Source organism: Oryzias latipes, chromosome 7 (genome assembly GCF_053564925.1).
Source record: "Oryzias latipes strain Hd-rR chromosome 7, Olatipes_Hd-rR_3.1".
NCBI classification, from domain to species: Eukaryota; Metazoa; Chordata; class Actinopteri; order Beloniformes; family Adrianichthyidae; genus Oryzias; species Oryzias latipes.
Window position 1 is genome coordinate 11,551,454 of NC_136243.1, and position 16,476 is coordinate 11,567,929.

At 41.7% G+C, this 16,476-nt stretch overlaps 1 protein-coding gene across 1 annotated transcript; it reads left to right on the forward strand.

Moving 5' to 3' along the window:
* Positions 1 to 9,814: 9,814 nt before the first annotated feature.
* On the forward strand, positions 9,815 to 16,208 carry LOC105353646 (uncharacterized). The gene is made up of 4 exons (XM_011472918.4): positions 9,815 to 10,099; positions 12,421 to 12,673; positions 14,237 to 14,374; positions 15,055 to 16,208. The coding sequence occupies exons 1-4, from the start codon at positions 9,942 to 9,944 to the stop codon at positions 15,322 to 15,324; spliced, it is 819 nt and encodes a 272-aa protein (XP_011471220.1). The 5' UTR covers positions 9,815 to 9,941; the 3' UTR covers positions 15,325 to 16,208.
* Positions 16,209 to 16,476: the final 268 nt, after the last annotated feature.

The following is a 16,476-nucleotide window of genomic DNA, read 5'->3' on the forward strand; positions in this document are numbered from 1 at the left end:
TATATGATACTATATTACCATTGGCACGCTAAAGAAGCTTTTTTAAATGAAATTTCAGTTATTTTCGCAGCTAATTTTCCTACCAGAATCAAAACGACTCGGTCTCTGAGACGCCGCCTTTCACTCCGTGTGGGGGCTGCTGACCTAGAGCCATCAACCTAGAGCCGGCCTCGGCAGGGTGTCTGCGTTTCGCCACGAAAACAAAAAACATCTAAACAAAGATGGATGTCCATATTGTGCGTATAAAATAAAAGCATTTTTGCTGATCACTGCTAACTCCACAGTGAAAGTGTGTGTGTGTTAGCCTGGGGGCGGTGCTGATAGTGCAGACTCTTCCGGCAAGGGGCTGTTCCTCGCTTTATGACGTCACAATGTGAAAACCCAATCGTTATCATGGATTGGGAGGGGCTGGTGCTAAGAGCACAGGTAAAGGAATACTCGGAAATGCGTGAATCAATCAAAATATCGCTTTGGAGTTAATTTTTGTTTGAAATTAACCTCATGTTACATTTAAAAGTTTAAAAAGTTGACATCGCATGATATAGGCCCTTTAGGTTTAGTTGGAAATCTGGCAGTGTAGATCCTTGGACAGGGGATGGGAACCCATGGCTCGCAAGCCATATCTGGCTCTTTTGATGGCCACATCTGGCTCCCAGACAAATCTTTAATTATAAAAAAAAAGTTTCATTAGACCAGTCCTTCTCGGGCGCGATGCGATGCCAGCAGGGGCGCGCAGTAGTAGCGGTCCATGAAGAAAAAAAATCTGCGCCACTATCGGTTTACTATTATCTGTTACATCACAGAGTGTGTACCATCCTGAAACCTGCGAATTGCTGTCCCTGCAGCTGCAGCGCTCCCGTCTTTGACAAGGAGCTGCAAATCTGTGTGAAGGCAAAGGGGAAGGGATAGTGGGCTTGGGCAGAAAGGTGAAACGGCGCACTGACTGTCAGAACTTAGAACACGCTGCCCGTCACATACCATACACTGCAGGACACCAGTGAAGATCACAAATCATTGAAGAAAAAAGGTTCAGCGTACTGTCTAGTGGGTCTAGATGACCCAACTCCCAATGTTAAAGTGCCTAGGATAGCACAAGGGTTACCGGATGGAAGTCTCAACGCCTGCATGAAGCTTAAACTCACCACGTTTCAACCAGACTACAAGACCATCAGCAAAACCATTCAGCACCAGAAGTCGCATTAATGGTAAGAAATACTCAACATTTATTAGTAACAGCATAATGAAGCGTCCCATTCCCACGCTGAGGCACGGAGACTTAACTTCTTTTAAGGTTTTTTATTCTGGTTACTGTAGGCTGTAACCAACACTGTACAACATATTCAGCTACTCCTGAGTCTCTCCCGCCTAGAGCGCTCCCCTCAACTTTTTATTCCCTCGCTCCCGCACCAGCCCTCCTATTTCCTTATTTGGCCCATAGCTGAACCCCCATTGGTCCAAACTCTCCAACGACAGGCTGAGCAACAGAACTGAGGGCCAACCAGCATCTCTGCTTGATGCGTTCAATGAACTCCGGAACTAGAAACGCGACCCAACAGCCACCCAGTCCAACTCAGTCCGCTACAGTAACAATGTTATTAAAAAGAATCCACTGACTTATTGTACTTTAAAAGTGTTGAAAATACATAAAATGCACACATTCACTTGTATTTTTATTTTTAAACATATTGTATGGCTCTCACGAAATTACATTTAAAAGTATTTGGCATTCATAGCTGTCTCGGCCAAAAAACCGGGTTACCGACCCCTGACCTAGGGTGTACTCAATAACTATTTACATCCAAACATTCATTGCATGTTCAAGTTAAACCTAAAGTTTAGGTTGTTGTATGTTTTAGATTTCTTTGGTACGGAACACCTGGCCTGCTTGCACCTGTGTGCCGCAGTACCTTTCAATGAACTCAAGAATGGTACAACTGAGCTGTTAACACAAAACATGTCATGGTACATAACAGTGACGTGCAGTCAGGAGAGGCAGGTGAGGCTGTGCCTCACCTGTCATTATGGGATGAAAAGAGAAAAAATAAATTCAATTATTATTTTTAATCAGTAATTTGTGCTTTGCAGTCATTTTCCATTTAAATGTACCATTTTTGGGTGTTTTTTCTTTTCAAAATCGCTGAATTTCCGCATTTGCCGTTCAGATACTAAGTGACGTGCGATGAGGCACCAGCCCGCTGAGCCTCACCTTGGATTGCGCAATACCTATGCAGTCAGACGGTACTGCTGTCTCTCTGTATGTCGGTTCAATCACTTGTACTATATGAGCTGAGTTTACATAATTTAGCAGATGTATATAATGTACAGTGTTTGTTTTTATAAATAACTGTATGTGAGGGACGTGTTTCTTGTGCTGAGCGCTAAACGCCGGCAAAAAAGCCGCTGGGTGAGGCCAGACATTCTCGTGCCTCATGTTAGGGGGCACCGGTGAGCCCTGAGATTATGACGCTAAAAAATACTAGAAGAAGTGATAGCAAGCCGCACGTCATTTTTTTTTCAGAAGGAGTGGCGTATGGACTTTATTTACAAGTAAAGGTAAGACGATAATAACGTTTGTGCTTTTTTCTATGCTGCAGTTTGTATTTGGAAAAAAACACGTTGAAATGATATTTTAAACAAAACACGTTAACTGTTGTCAATCAAATGGTGAATAAGTTACTCAGTATGGTTCATATGTTTGTAAATCTGACTGATGACGTCAGTGCCTCACCAGCCATTAACCTCACCGCACGTCACTGGTACATAATGACCTTAACTGTGGTCCTACACCTGACCTCTACGTAGACATTCAAGCAGAAAATTGACACCTTTTGTTTATCTAAATTCTTTATTTCACAGGTTTCAGAATCCAGAGTTATCATTGCATTTGTTGGAGATCCTTTTGTAAATGTCACGACATGCTAGAAGTATCCCCCAGGGGATGGGTCAAACGTGGAGGACAAATTTCACACCCAACTAATAGGCCTTTTACTTTAGTATGTCTTCATTGGTGTAGAATTTACAATGTAATTCTTCATTTCATTCCAGGTGCCGTTATATTGAAGAGGAACTGCCATGCTCAGGTAATTCAGCAGAACTGTCAGATTGTTAAAGAGTCGTACTATTGGCTGATCTAATGTTTGTCGTGGTCAGCAAAAAAATGCAGAAAATGTTCTTGCCACTTTTATTATATTTATAGGAACAAATCAAGGAACTCTCGGAAAGTAACTTTGCTGTTTGAATGGAGCTGTGGGGAAACAAATGCTGTGTAACCCTTGTGCTATCCTAGGCATTTTAACATTGGGAGTTGGGTCATCTAGACCCACTAGACAGTGCTCTGAACCTTTTTTCTTCAATGATTTGGGATCTTCACTGGTGTCCATGGATTACATGAAATCTTTCCACCTTTATCCACCTTTGTCATGGTAGGGAGAACACGTTGGGGGTCATCTAAGATAGCACAAGGGTTAAAGTAGTCTTCATGTTCTCCTCAAAAATGTTTAGAGATCTCCTCTTTGCTCCTCTTAACGTTCATCCTTCATCCCTCAGCAGCTCAAACACTGCTTCCACATAGTTTCCTGCCACCTTAGAGCCGCAGGCCAGAGAATTCTACGTTCAGGGAAAACCACTTTATCTGAGCTGTAATTCAGAATGGCTGACAGAGACATTGCTTTGGAGTGTTTGCGTAAATTTTGCAATTCTGTTGTGACTTCCTTCCAACAGGGAGAAACTGCTTCCAGAGGATCAACGAGGACGCCGCTGCTTCTCACGGATTTGTATTCTGCAGTCTTTTATTTATTTTTTTTATTTTTTTAAACTTGTCCTGTCCAACAGCTGGGCAGACAGATGAGAGCTGAGGGCCTCTTGTGTTGGACATATTTTACTTTAACAAGAGGGGTTAGTAATCTTCAGACAAACCAAAGGCATGACTGAATAAACCCCTTTTGTAATTGAGGCCAAACTTTATTAATTTCAATTATGTTTGAAAATCTTTGGTGTTGGACCGGACGGAAAAGGAAAGGAGGGAAGAAGAGAGAGGGACGTTGGGGGGGGTTGGGGGTGATAGTGGGAGGGGGGTATAAGACCATGAAGCAGCATAGAGCAGACAAGTTTACTGGTTGTTTATCATTACGGCAAGGCTCAAATGTAAAAAGGGCGGGGCCTGTCCACACACACACACTGAAATGTTATCAACACACCTGCTAGCTGCAAAAATGTCCACATGTCAACATGTACACAAAACAGATAGTGTTCACGAACGCATACCTATGCCTTTAAACCAACAAGTGTGAAATCTTTCAGTCATTCAATCATGCAAACTATTAGTGCAAAGGTGAGCTAACACCTGTGCTCAGGTGAGTGTTTATGTTCTTCTAAAATGGATGGTGGAATGTGACAAGAAGGAGGGAGAGTGCCCAGCCATCCCCACACCCAGACCCCCGCCGCAGCAGCAGCGGCAGCCGGAACTCCCCAACGCCACACGGCAGCAGGCAGGGGACAACCGCCCCCCGGGCGACCAAATCCGCCACCCAGGCCAGGACCGCCGCGAGGCCCCCAGAGCCAGAGAGCAGGAAAGCACGGGGGAAAGAGAGCGCCGCCCCAGCCCAACCAGGAGAACAGCCCCCCCGCCGCACCGGAAGAGCCCAACGCAGGGCCCCACCCGAGAAGGGCACCCACAGCCCCAGACGAGCACCCCATCACCACCCAGGAGTTCCGGGCATCCCCCCGCCCCAACCCCAGGTACGAGTCAGGTCCCCCAAAGGGAGACCCGCTCCGCGCTCCAGGCAGCCACCCACCCGGCCCACGGTTGGTACAGGAAGGAGCAAGGCAGGGGCCAGCCACCCCCACCCCGGAGGGTGGGGGGGTGGCTGGCCCCTGCCACTGTATTCTGCAGTCTTGACTGCAGAGGAGAACAGGTATTTATTGCTTAGGAGAATTTGGCTGTGTTTATTTTGAGGGCTCAAAATAGAGTTTGAGAATATTGTTTTTCCTACTTTAGTGCTCTATTTATCTATCAAAAAGTGGCTCAACTCTGCTTTTGCGCTCATAATAGCCTCTGTTTGTGTTCAAAGATGGAAAAACATCAATTTCTTCTCAGATTTGTTGTACATTTCCTGGAACTTTGTTGTTTGAATGAAGCTGTGGGGAAACAAACCCTGTTTAAAGTGTCACTCCAATCACATTTTGATCCATTATCAAAGCGGTCCCAGAGGTCTTTTAATTATGATAATGTTTTTTTTTTAGCCAAAATCAAAAAACCTGTTTTGTTTTCTAGGACATAGTTTCTGCAGAGTGTCAGGAGTTCATTTCAAATCCCCCTCTACCCTTCTTTTTCATTTGTCTTTGCCCAGACTGCTCCTTCTCATTACACGCATGCCCAGTATGTGCGTAACTTTACAAATACGATCTTTTTCCAACGGGCCTTTTTTTATCTGCTACTGATTTACAACGATCTGAATAAAAAAATAATCAGAAGTGCAATCTGAGCTTCATTTTTTTTCATATATGTCCTCCATCATCAGAAAAAATCCCACAAGAACATGTTAATAACGCCCAAAAGCAGAGAGGGGTTTCAAACTTGAAAAAGGTTATGATGTTTTCTGCACATTTTGAACCTCCAAATCCGACTTTTCGGTGCAGCAGCCAGTGGGATGTGTGGAGTCTGCTTTCCAGCGCCCCTGACAGCCTTGCTCCTGTTTGGCTTTCAGGAGCTCGTCGGGGAAGGACCAGATGTTCCTGTGTTCCATGTGAAGGTCAGAGCCGGCGGTCTCATGGCACTGATCGACGGCAGATGTTTCCCCGGGTTATCCACTCCATATGGCCCGCCGCTCGTGCGCGGGGGCCTTTTCACAGCACGCCGCTTGTAAACACGCCTCGGTTTGCTGTTCTCCTTTTTTCCGCCCCCTGTAAAACATGTCCTGAATCCAATCACCAAGTCCCTGCCAAGGGGATGAGGCTGATGAATGGGGGAATGTGTGGTTGTAGTAGTGACCTATAAGCTTCTGCTGAGATTACAGGCGGCCAGCCAGACCAGGCCAGGGCATCTGGAAACAGCTTAAAGAGGGATTGTTGTGAGGGATTGTTTAGACAGACAATGGTGTCTACCTGGTTTTAATCCGCCCTCCGTCTCTGAAAGAGTACAGCGGATTGGCGGAGTTTTAATAAATGAAAGTGCTCGTATAATCAGGGTTTACCAAAGTGCCCCTTTGTGTTAATCGGACATTTTTTACAGCATGCTATTTGACATCTGCCACGACGAGTGGTGTTAACCCTGCAGGAATGCAAGAATTCCACATTTTCATGAATGAAATATCCAGGAATAGGTCTTCAGAAATGTTCCAGGTGTCACCTTTTTGCAAACCTTGGTTCTGCATCAACCCTGCGCCCCTGGTGGCCGTGCGGAGAGACAGCCACTTCCCCCTCTGCTGACTTGCCCCGAGCTAATCGAACATGTGTAATTACTTCGCAGCGAAAATAGAAAGCTGCATTTGAATAATTAAAGTCTAGCGTATCAGCAGTGAAGCATGATAAAATGGTTTTTAAAAATCAAGGATTACAAGGGTAAATCCAGGCGGGCCAGATGTGAGAACAGGCGGGGACTTCTGGGGCCGGATTACCAGGAGAATCTCACCGGAGCGTTCTGTCTTTTCCCTGCAGCTTATAGGGGCCCCTGTCGACTCGACATGCTGTAATCCAACGATTAGCTGATATAATCACCTGTAAACACACGTTGGCGCTGACGTGACTCTGGCCCGGAAGGTCCTGCTCTGGTGGCCCCAATGTGGGCTGATGGGAAAAGTCAGACCTGGAATGCAGACAGACAGACAGACAGACAGCTGCAGTGGATGTGTGAACAGATGAGCACTCCTGGTCTTTAAAACCAGAAAAAGAAAAAAAAAACACAAGAGCACTTTACTTCTTCATCAGCAGATCCGCTTTAGTGAAACACAGGACAGAGATGGAGCTTTGTAGCCGCAATAACAGACTACTGTCCAAGTATTTTGGGTAAGGGAGCCACGGTGGCTCTGAAGTGCAAATCAGCAATAAATCACTCAACATATTAAAAAACACAATTATAAAAGCCAAACGAAAAACACAAACATGTATATTTTTGAATTAAAAGTATTCTGCTTTGTGCTTTTGTCATATATTATTGAGTATGAGTTTTTCTTTATTCAAATCAGTGTGAATTGGGAGCAGGCGCAAAAGTCCGGTTCAAAACAGACCTGATTTTTAACGCAGCAAACACTCTGGTGGGGCAACAAGCTCCCTGCTCTGCTCCATTCTGATGCATCCACTTGAGGACGATCCACGTACGTCTTTGTTCCTCGCCTGAGCTGGCATCTGCCTCAAAGCTGTACCTCTGGACAGCCCCGATATTGCTCGCCATTTTTGTTGCTCCGGTAACACTAGGTTGGGGGTGTGAGGGGCCACAACTCAGAGTCACATTTCTAATGAACTCCGGCCGCTCCGCAGAAACTATATCCTAGAAAACAACAAAGGTTTTTTAGATTTTGGCAAAAAAAAACAAAAAAAAAAAAACGGCCTAATCAGAACTAAAAGACTACTGGGAAGGCTTACATTGATCAAAGGATGGTCGGAGTGGGACTTCAATTTCTAAACATTGACTTTTGCAACATTTTTACATTTCCCTGGCATGCTGGGATGTATCTTAATGGATTAACCTTTTTTTACGGTGTCTTACAACATTTGCTTCATTTCTAAACTCTGTTTCATGCAGATCAAGTCATCGGTTGCTTCCACCCACTATGTGAGGAGTCTGAGCGTCATCCATTGACTGTAGATGAGAACTGGACAGAGTGGCCCCTCCCCTCTGGCGTTCCAAACAGGAAGTACCCCCTTGTCCCAAGAAGCCAAAAACCCACAGACTTCTATAGAGAAATAAACAGCTATTACTCAGTCACTCCATCAGTCAGAATAACCATTCTTACTCTGATTCGTTTCTTTTAACGTGTTCTTGCTAATCTTAATTTTTTCACGATTTCTCTTTTTTTGCAATTTATTCAAGCTATAAACTGACCAATCAGATGAATCATAAAAGTATGTGGTCTCACATCCACCATTCAGACCGTTTGACAGATTCCCTAGAGCCCGCTTTCACGTCTAGCTGTCTAACAAGCTCACTCTTGATTGGCGAGAGTGGTTGCCATAGAAACGATGACTCAGACCAACCCGCACCAGTCACTGGTTACTGATGTCGTCTGGTTCCAACATGGCAAAAAAAAAAACTCTAGCAAAAATGGCAACTGATTTGACTTCATTTGGTTGGAGCTGGAAGTGAACCATTTTCTAACGGTGATGTCACGCTCGCCCAGTCCAGTTCTCATTTACAGTCAATGATACTACCAAATAGAGGACTGCATTGGGATTGGGTCCCGCGGGACCCAAATCTCGCGGGCTGTTTCAATTTTGCTGCGGGCGGGAGCGGGTGGCTAAAAACAAACACTGCGGGATTAGGGAGGTTGCCTTGCGACATGATGGAGAAGATGTCAAGAGATGATGTAGAAAAGAACCTCAAACGAGGTATTTACAGCAGCGGTCCAATTCCTGGGCCACGGACCGGTACCGGTCCGTGGGTAATTTGGTGGTGGGCCGCAAAGGAAAAAATAAAATAACTTACATTACTTCCGTTTTGTTTATTTCGGAATCTGAAAGATGTTTTATTTTGAAAAATTGCCCGTTTCTGTGTTACATCCGTCTGTGTAACTCTTGACGCAGGCCAATTCGCTTTTTCTCGTTCACGTGATAGGATACCGCTAAAAGTAAAAACCCAGGAGCTAGCAAAAAATATAAATAACAAACGTCTGGAAAAGTTCTTTGCCAAACGCCCAGCCAGGAGACAGAAAAGGAGCCTTCCACTTCCAAAAAAAGAAAGCTACATTTAATAGACAGTATCAGGAGTCATACTTAAAATACGGATTTATCCCAAGTGGAGATTCCCAACTCCAGAACATTAGTCATCTTCTGCCCTTCCTCTCCCCTCACAATGCCTCCATCCTGGTGTGTCGCCTTATCACCGGTCGTCTTTATTACCATAACTCCCTCCCAAACTTCTCAATAAACTGCTTCAAAATTTAGCAAATCTATCAATCAAACTTTATTTATAAGACAAATTGCAACAACACTGACCACAAAGGAAAATAAAATAACAATGCAATATTTCAAACTAGAAATAAAAAAAGAATAAACTATACATTGCCACTCTGCTATGTTCTAAAAAAAATCATTAATTATAAGTTTGATGTTGTACTTTTTAACCCTTGTGCTATCCTATGATGCCACCCTTACAGTGTTCTCCTACCATGACAAAGGTGGATAAAGGTGGAAAGATTTCATGTAATCCATGGACACCAGTGAAGATCACAAATCATTGAAGAAAAAAGGTTCAGTGCACTGTCTAGTGGGTCCAGATGACCCAACTCCCAATGTTAACGTGCTGAGGATAGCACAAGGGTTACACAGGCACATGTTTCAATTGTTAGAACAGCTTGCTCTAACATTTTAAATAGCTGCTAGCTATCTAATTTTTGTCTCAATTTTTTAAATCCCTTATCTTTACAATGTAGCCACCTTAGGTTTGGACTGATAAACTTCAATAAAATCAATATTGTATTATTGTTTAACTTTTTACTTTAGCTGCTTCTTTCGGAGGTCACCAGAATCTGCCCTAAAGTAGTCTTCATGTTCTCCTCAAAAATGTTTAGAGATCTCCTCTTTGCTCCTCTTAACGTTCATCCCTCATCCCTCAGCAGCTCAAACTCTGCTTCCACATAGTTTTTCCTGTCAGGATCCACGTCAACGCACTCAAGCGAAACCAAAAGTATCTGAGTCTTCCAGCACATGGAAAGTTCTGCCACCTTAGAGCCGCAGGCCAGAGAATTCTACGTTCAGGGAAAACCACTTTATCTGAGCTGTAATTCAGAATGGCTGACAGAGACATTGCTTTGGAGGGTTTGCGTACACTTTGCAATTCTGTTGTGACTTCCTTCCAACAGGGAGAAACTGCTTCCAGAGGATCAACGAGGACGCCGCTGCTTCTCACGGATTTGTATTCTGCAGTCTTGACTGCAGAGGAGAACAGGTATTTATTGCTTAGGAGAATTTGGCTGTGTTTATTTTGAGGGCTCAAAATAGAGTTTGAGAATTTTGTTTTCTCCTGCTCTAATTTTCTATCAAAATTTTCTATTAACTCTACTTTTGTGCTGATAATAGCCTCTGTTTGTGTTCAAAGATGGAAACACATCAATATCTACTCTGATTTGTTGTATATAAAATGAGATTTACTGTCGTTTTATTTAAAAAAAACAAACTCCCGCCCAAACTTTCACTTTACTTTGGGATTTCACCAAACTTACACCAACGGCACGAGCTCGACTCCCATGGATCCTCTGCCAATAGAATTTCTGGAAAGGCTGTGACGTCATTGTTTTCTCGTTGGGTACGCTCGTTTTAATGACCAGAGAGTCCGATCGAATATCTTACGTTTTTCCCGGACAAACCAAAGTTTAAAAAGAAAATTCTTTTTTTTGTTTGCTTTTTTTGTTCAAAAAACAAAAACTATTCCCCTGGGTTTTTTAAATTCAATTGACTGTTACAAATTCAAGCCATTTAACTTCAAATACACATTTAAATTTTTAATAACGTTTTTTTTCCTCTTGTCATTTTGAAATTGTATTACTTTTTTAAAGCTAAAAAACATTCAGCAAAATAAAACAGGTTAAAATATGAAATTAGATGTCAAGCTTTTTTTTTTTTGTTTGTGTAACATCAGCCTAACCTAATCACGCACAGCAGAGGCTACATCCTTGATAAAACTTTAGTTTATGTATTTAAAATCTCTCTCTCTCCCTCTCTCCCTCTCTCTCTCTCTCTCTCTCTCTCTCTCTCTCTCTCTCTCTCTCTCTCTCTCTCTCTCTCTCTCTCTCTCTCTCTCTCTCTCTCTCTCTCTCTCTCTCTCTCTCTCTCTCTCTCTCTCTCTCTCTCTCTCTCTCTCTCTCTCTCTCTCTCTCTCTCTCTCTCTCTCTCTCTCTCTCTCTCTCTCTCTCTCTCTCTCTCTGTTTGATGTTTTACGGCGTTACATGGATGGGAAAAACTTCCACCGCATGCAGTTACAGAAAATGTCCACAAGGTGGCTCACTAGTCTTGGGCTTATTTGTTCGGGTAGTGGCTACAGTATTATATGCAATAGTTACACTGTTACAAAAAACAAGAAAATTGAAATTAATATAAACTCAAGTGTTCTCAAGTAACCAGATAAATTGTAAGAATACTGAAAATACGGGAAAGAAAATAACAAGTGAAAAGTCCACTCAAAAACGTCTTTTAAAGTCAGACAGAAAACAACGTGGTAGAAGTTTTTTTTTTTTTTGAACAGTAAAAGAAAAGCAACTATTTGAATGATTGTTTTCAGGTTTTAACTGTGATATTGTGTTCAGGTCAAATTGACCTGTTTTCAGACTATACACAATATCAGGGTAAAGCTATACAAAACTGTAAAAACCATCAGTCAACCTGTCACACAGTCCGGAACTTGGTCTTCAAATGATAGGAATGCCTCAGTTGGGGATGGTGGAGCCAAAACGCCAAAATCCTAAATGAATAATCTCCAACATAACCCAACTATAAAACACAGAATGAAAAAAAGAAAGACAGGTTTTTTTCAGAAATGACAAGAATGAACTGAAAAGCTTGAATTGAAATAGACTGAGGGACTTGAACACAAACAGAAACGGAGAAGTCGCTGAGAATACAGAGAGAGGCGAGGAACTGAACTGATTGACCAATGACAACTCAACAAAAAGGCACCAATCCCAGACCGTCGTCATTTGACCCTCTGCGTCATTTCCAGTCAAGGAAAGTCCCACTTTGATCATCTTCTGATCTATTTTAAAATCATTCCCAGTGGTCTTTTAATTTATTATTATTTTTTTATTATTTACTTAAAGCAGTAGTAACTTAGAAATTTGCCTAAGAGTTGTGGGCGGGACCAGGGCAACCCCGTCTCCCCGCCCTGTTGTATTTTCGACATCATTCTTTTTTCCTCTTCATTTTCTTTCTATATGTCATCCATCATGAGAAAAATGCTAGAAAAAAACACCATTGCGCTATCGTATGGGGTCAAAATGACCCTACCCTTACATTGACTTAGGACAAAGGTGGATAAAGTTGAAGAGGATTTCATGTAATCCATGGACACCAGTGAAGATCACAGATCATTGAAGAAAAAAGGTTCAGAGCACTGTCTAGTGGGTCTAGATGACCCAACTCCCAATGTTAAAGTGCCTAGCATAGCACAAGGGTTAAAAACACCCAAAACGTTCGTCTGTACACGCACGATGATTAATATGGAGTAAAAATGATGACATCAACCAGGTCTTTATTGTTCTCTCCTTGCTTCTGCAGTTTGTGGTCGGGGTCTGTTTTTGCTGCCTTGAGCAGTGTCCTCCTGGGATTTAGTGCAGCACAGTTAGGCACTGGGGCACTCCAGGCAGGCTCTTCAGATGCGCTAACAGGAAAGAGCTACATCATCAATGAAGAGGAGTTCTTTGACAGCCAGTTTGACTTCGACTTCACCACAGTCAAAGACTCAAAGACCTTCTGGAGAGGTGGAGAGATGTATGAACGTCCGTGTGGCTGGCAGCGCTTCGCCCTCAAGGTGAACACTTTCATTTGCTGAACTGTCATAAAGCCTCAGGTTTTAAAGCTTTAAGAATAAGTTTTATTTCTAAATATAATTTGAGTACAAAGAGGAAAAACACACCCATTGGAAGCTGAAAACATACATAAAACCATAAAAATGTGCAGAAAGGCAAAAAAACAAAAACCAATGAAACAACACTTCTAACATTCCAGAGCACCTTAAGGCCGTGTCACACAGCCGCTATGTAAATGGTGCATGTTGCAGGGATGAAAATTGGTCATACGTGAATATATGTGGTAAAAGGGAGAAAAGTTTTGGTCTTGACGTGAAATTTTCACAGTTGTATCATGAATAAACCACATTGAAACCACAGAAGAAGTACGACTAAACCACACAAGTAACACGTGAAAGCCAAATGCGGCCCAGAATTTGTGCATTAATTACGTAATTTGTATCGGTGCACATATCATGGTAAAAAGTTATGCATCGCTGGTACACGCGTGTTAGACATGGCTAACATGTAACTGTGTTGGACAGTGTTTATTTTAACATGTTTCTAACAAGATTGGAAATCAGTGCAGTGACCGATCCTTTGTTTCAGCGGTATCACTCTGTTTTTTTACGGGTTGCGAACAAGATTGAGGTTGTGGCCGAATTCCCACCCTAACCCCTAACTACTAAAAAATTCAATAGTACAGCACTATGTAGTGCCGTGAATTTTAAAAGCAATTCAGACACCATCTCACGAAGTTAAAATGAATTTAAAATGAGTGAATTTATGAGTCCACTGTCTACTCAAGATAAAAACATTGATGGTTTGTCAAAAAAACCCAAACATTTGAATACATTTTTTTGGTTAAAAAAAATGTTCAGACACAATGCATTGTGGTCTATATTCAACGATCTAGTGAGCATCAATGTACGCTAGTTTTTCGCAGAGACTTCTGGGAAATTTCCAGGGCACTGGATTTTGGAATCGTAGATTCGGACAGCACTACAAAATGGCAAACGCATTATATAGTGCACTATATAGGTGTTAGGGTGGGAATTCAGACACACCCTGAGTGTTATTGTGAAGACGCTAACATGGCTAACGTGTAGCGGTGTCTGACTGTGTTTATTCTTCACATGTTTCTAACAAGATTGGAAGTTAGCACAGTCATGTTTATTTTAGCAGAATGAGTATGTTTTTTGTGTGTGCTGCAAACAAGGTTGGGTGTTATTGTGGCTACACCAACATGCTAATGTGTAGCAGAGGTGTGTGTTTTTTGTGTTACTAACAAGGTTGGGAGTTACAGGTATTTTGAATATGCTAATGTGGCTTGTGTAACGTGTAGAGTGTCACAAACAAGTTCTAGAATTACTGTGAACGCAGTTAATAAAGTTTGACTGACTTATTTCTGACTCTTTAGTCTTGCATTATGTGCCTTATTATTCGGTTTATGACATAAATTCAAAAATAGACCATTGACTCAGTGCATCTTATAATGCCCTACAGTGCAGAAAATATGTAACATAAGTGGGAGTAATTGCCAAAAGGTGTCACAACAATATGAAATCGTTTTTTTCCCCCCTCAGGTCTTGGATAAGTACGGGGAAAACAAGTGGCTGGGAAATCAGAACCGTAAGACCCGCACAGTGGCAGGGGAGTGGCCTGTGTCGTATCATGGGACGTCCAAATGTGGGGCTGAAGGCATCATTAAAGGATGCTATAAGGTTTGGACACACTCCAACAAGAACTCCTCATGTACAATGTTAATTTACAATATCTTATGGTTCCTTTTATTAGGATTTAAGGTTGAAATATTAAGCAAAACCTCTGGAAAGTGATGTTCATAACGAGTTTTCTTGGTTTAAATGAAAGAGTGCTCTCACGTTAGTTCTCGGTTTGTTTCCTCAGATTGGCCGGCTAATTTTGCGGTTCGGAAAGTTCAGCTGAACTTTGGTGCTGTCCGTAGACAGAGATAAATCCACATATAAGCCTAAAGTAGGTCAGGTACTTTGACTGGAGTTTATTCCGCCCAACTCTAGAACAAACAGATAAAGAAAGTTTATAGCTTTATTTTGCACCCATTGGTTAACTCACCTGCCAATCAAAACCAAACGTAACCCTTGTGCTATCCTAGGCACTTTAACACTGGGAGTGGGGTCATCTAGACCCACTAGACAGTGCTCTGAACCTTTTTTCTTCAATGATTTGTGATCTTCACTGGTGTCCATGGATTACATGAAATCGTCTTCACCTTTATCCACCTTTGTCATGGTAGGGAAAACCCGTCAATGTAAGGATCGGGTCACCTGGACCCCATAGGATAGCAAAATGGCTAGCAAGAGTTGAAGGGTGGGACCAATCAACAAAATAGTTTGAGTAGTGATTTCTCTTCTGCTTTTCACAGCCGGGTCCACGTCAGAGGTACGGCAGGGGGATCTATTCCACTCCATGCATCGCTGAGGCTGAGCAATATGCAAAAACCTTCACTTCAAGAAAGAATGGAAAGCAGTACAAAGTGATTCTGCAGAATCGGATCAATCCCGAGTACAGGTGTAAGTATAACAACGAGAAATACTGGCTGGTTCCCATCCAAGATAAATTATCTCCAGAGGAAGAGATGAAGATAGTGGAAAAGGCTATTCGTCCTTACGGCCTCCTGCTGAAAAAGGTCTGAGGTTTTCCCCAAAAAGAGTCTTAAAATATTGCAGTTATTCCATTGCAATACCATCTGCATATTTATCATTGTGTTTGCTCCTGTCAGATCATCGGATCTTGACCGCCTCTTCTTGCTTCTATGATTGACTTCAGTCAAATTTGAGTTTTGTCACATTTTTGTTTGGTCATTTTTTGACTAATGTTTGAGTTTTGACAGTTTATTGTTCGGACATGCTTGAGTATGATCCCTTTGTATGTTAAGAAAATAAGTTTTGTTGCATTTTGGTTTGGTCATGTTAAAGTTTTGAGACATTTTCTGATCAAACTTTGACATGTTTGATCAGAAAATGTCTCAAAACTTTAACATGACCAGTTTTTTGGTGTTATGTTCAAGTATTGTCCCTCGTTTGTTCAGACATGTTTACATTTCGTCATATTTTGTTGAGTCATGTTAAAATTCTGACACATTTTTTGTCCAGTCATCTTAAAGTTTTCTTTCATTTTACTTGTTCATGTTTAGTATGTCTAATTCTTGCTTCTTCATATTCAGCTTTTTGTTGATTCAGCCATTTTTTGAGCTAGTTAAAGCTACTTTTTATTTCAATACTGCAAGTAAATATTACTCATGTTCATTTTACTAAAGGACTTCTTATAATTTTATTTCTTACATATAAACTTTCCATACAACAGCGTTCATTTGGTTGTGCACAGAATCAAGTGACACCAAAATGGCAGAAGTGACTGTCAACAATCGAGAGAATTTGATCTGATTTAAAAAGTGTAAATAAAAATTGGATCTGGGTTTTCCATGTTAGAAATCGTCCAGTTGAGAGCCTACAGCGGTGTAAACTTAGTCTGATCCAGAAAATGAATAAACTGAATTATATGTGCTGACTTTATAAATGTGTGAAGTTTCTCTCATCTAGCCTCCTATATGAGTGATTCAATCACCTGCACTGAAGTGAAAAGTTCTGTGTAAAAGGGTTTTTGAAAAAAATACCGTTATCTTTAAGTTTGTTCAATTACATTTAATATATACTCTAAGGGTTAGTGACTTGAAAATAAGGCTGTCATTTGCAGAGAGTGTTTAGAAAATTCAGGGGAAAAAAACATTTCATAATACTTTGAAAGAAAATAAATACATTTTACAAAAACTATTAATGAATCCACT

Excerpts from the sequence above, each read along its gene's own strand:
- LOC105353646 (XM_011472918.4), top strand. The coding sequence starts at position 9,942 with ATGGCTGACAGAGACATTGCTTTGGAGGGTTTGCGTACACTTTGCAAT. Across the intron at positions 10,100-12,420 it reads TTGACTGCAGAGGAGAACAG|TTTGTGGTCGGGGTCTGTTT; the intron begins GTATTTATTGCT and ends TTGCTTCTGCAG. Across the intron at positions 14,375-15,054 it reads TCATTAAAGGATGCTATAAG|CCGGGTCCACGTCAGAGGTA; the intron begins GTTTGGACACAC and ends TGCTTTTCACAG.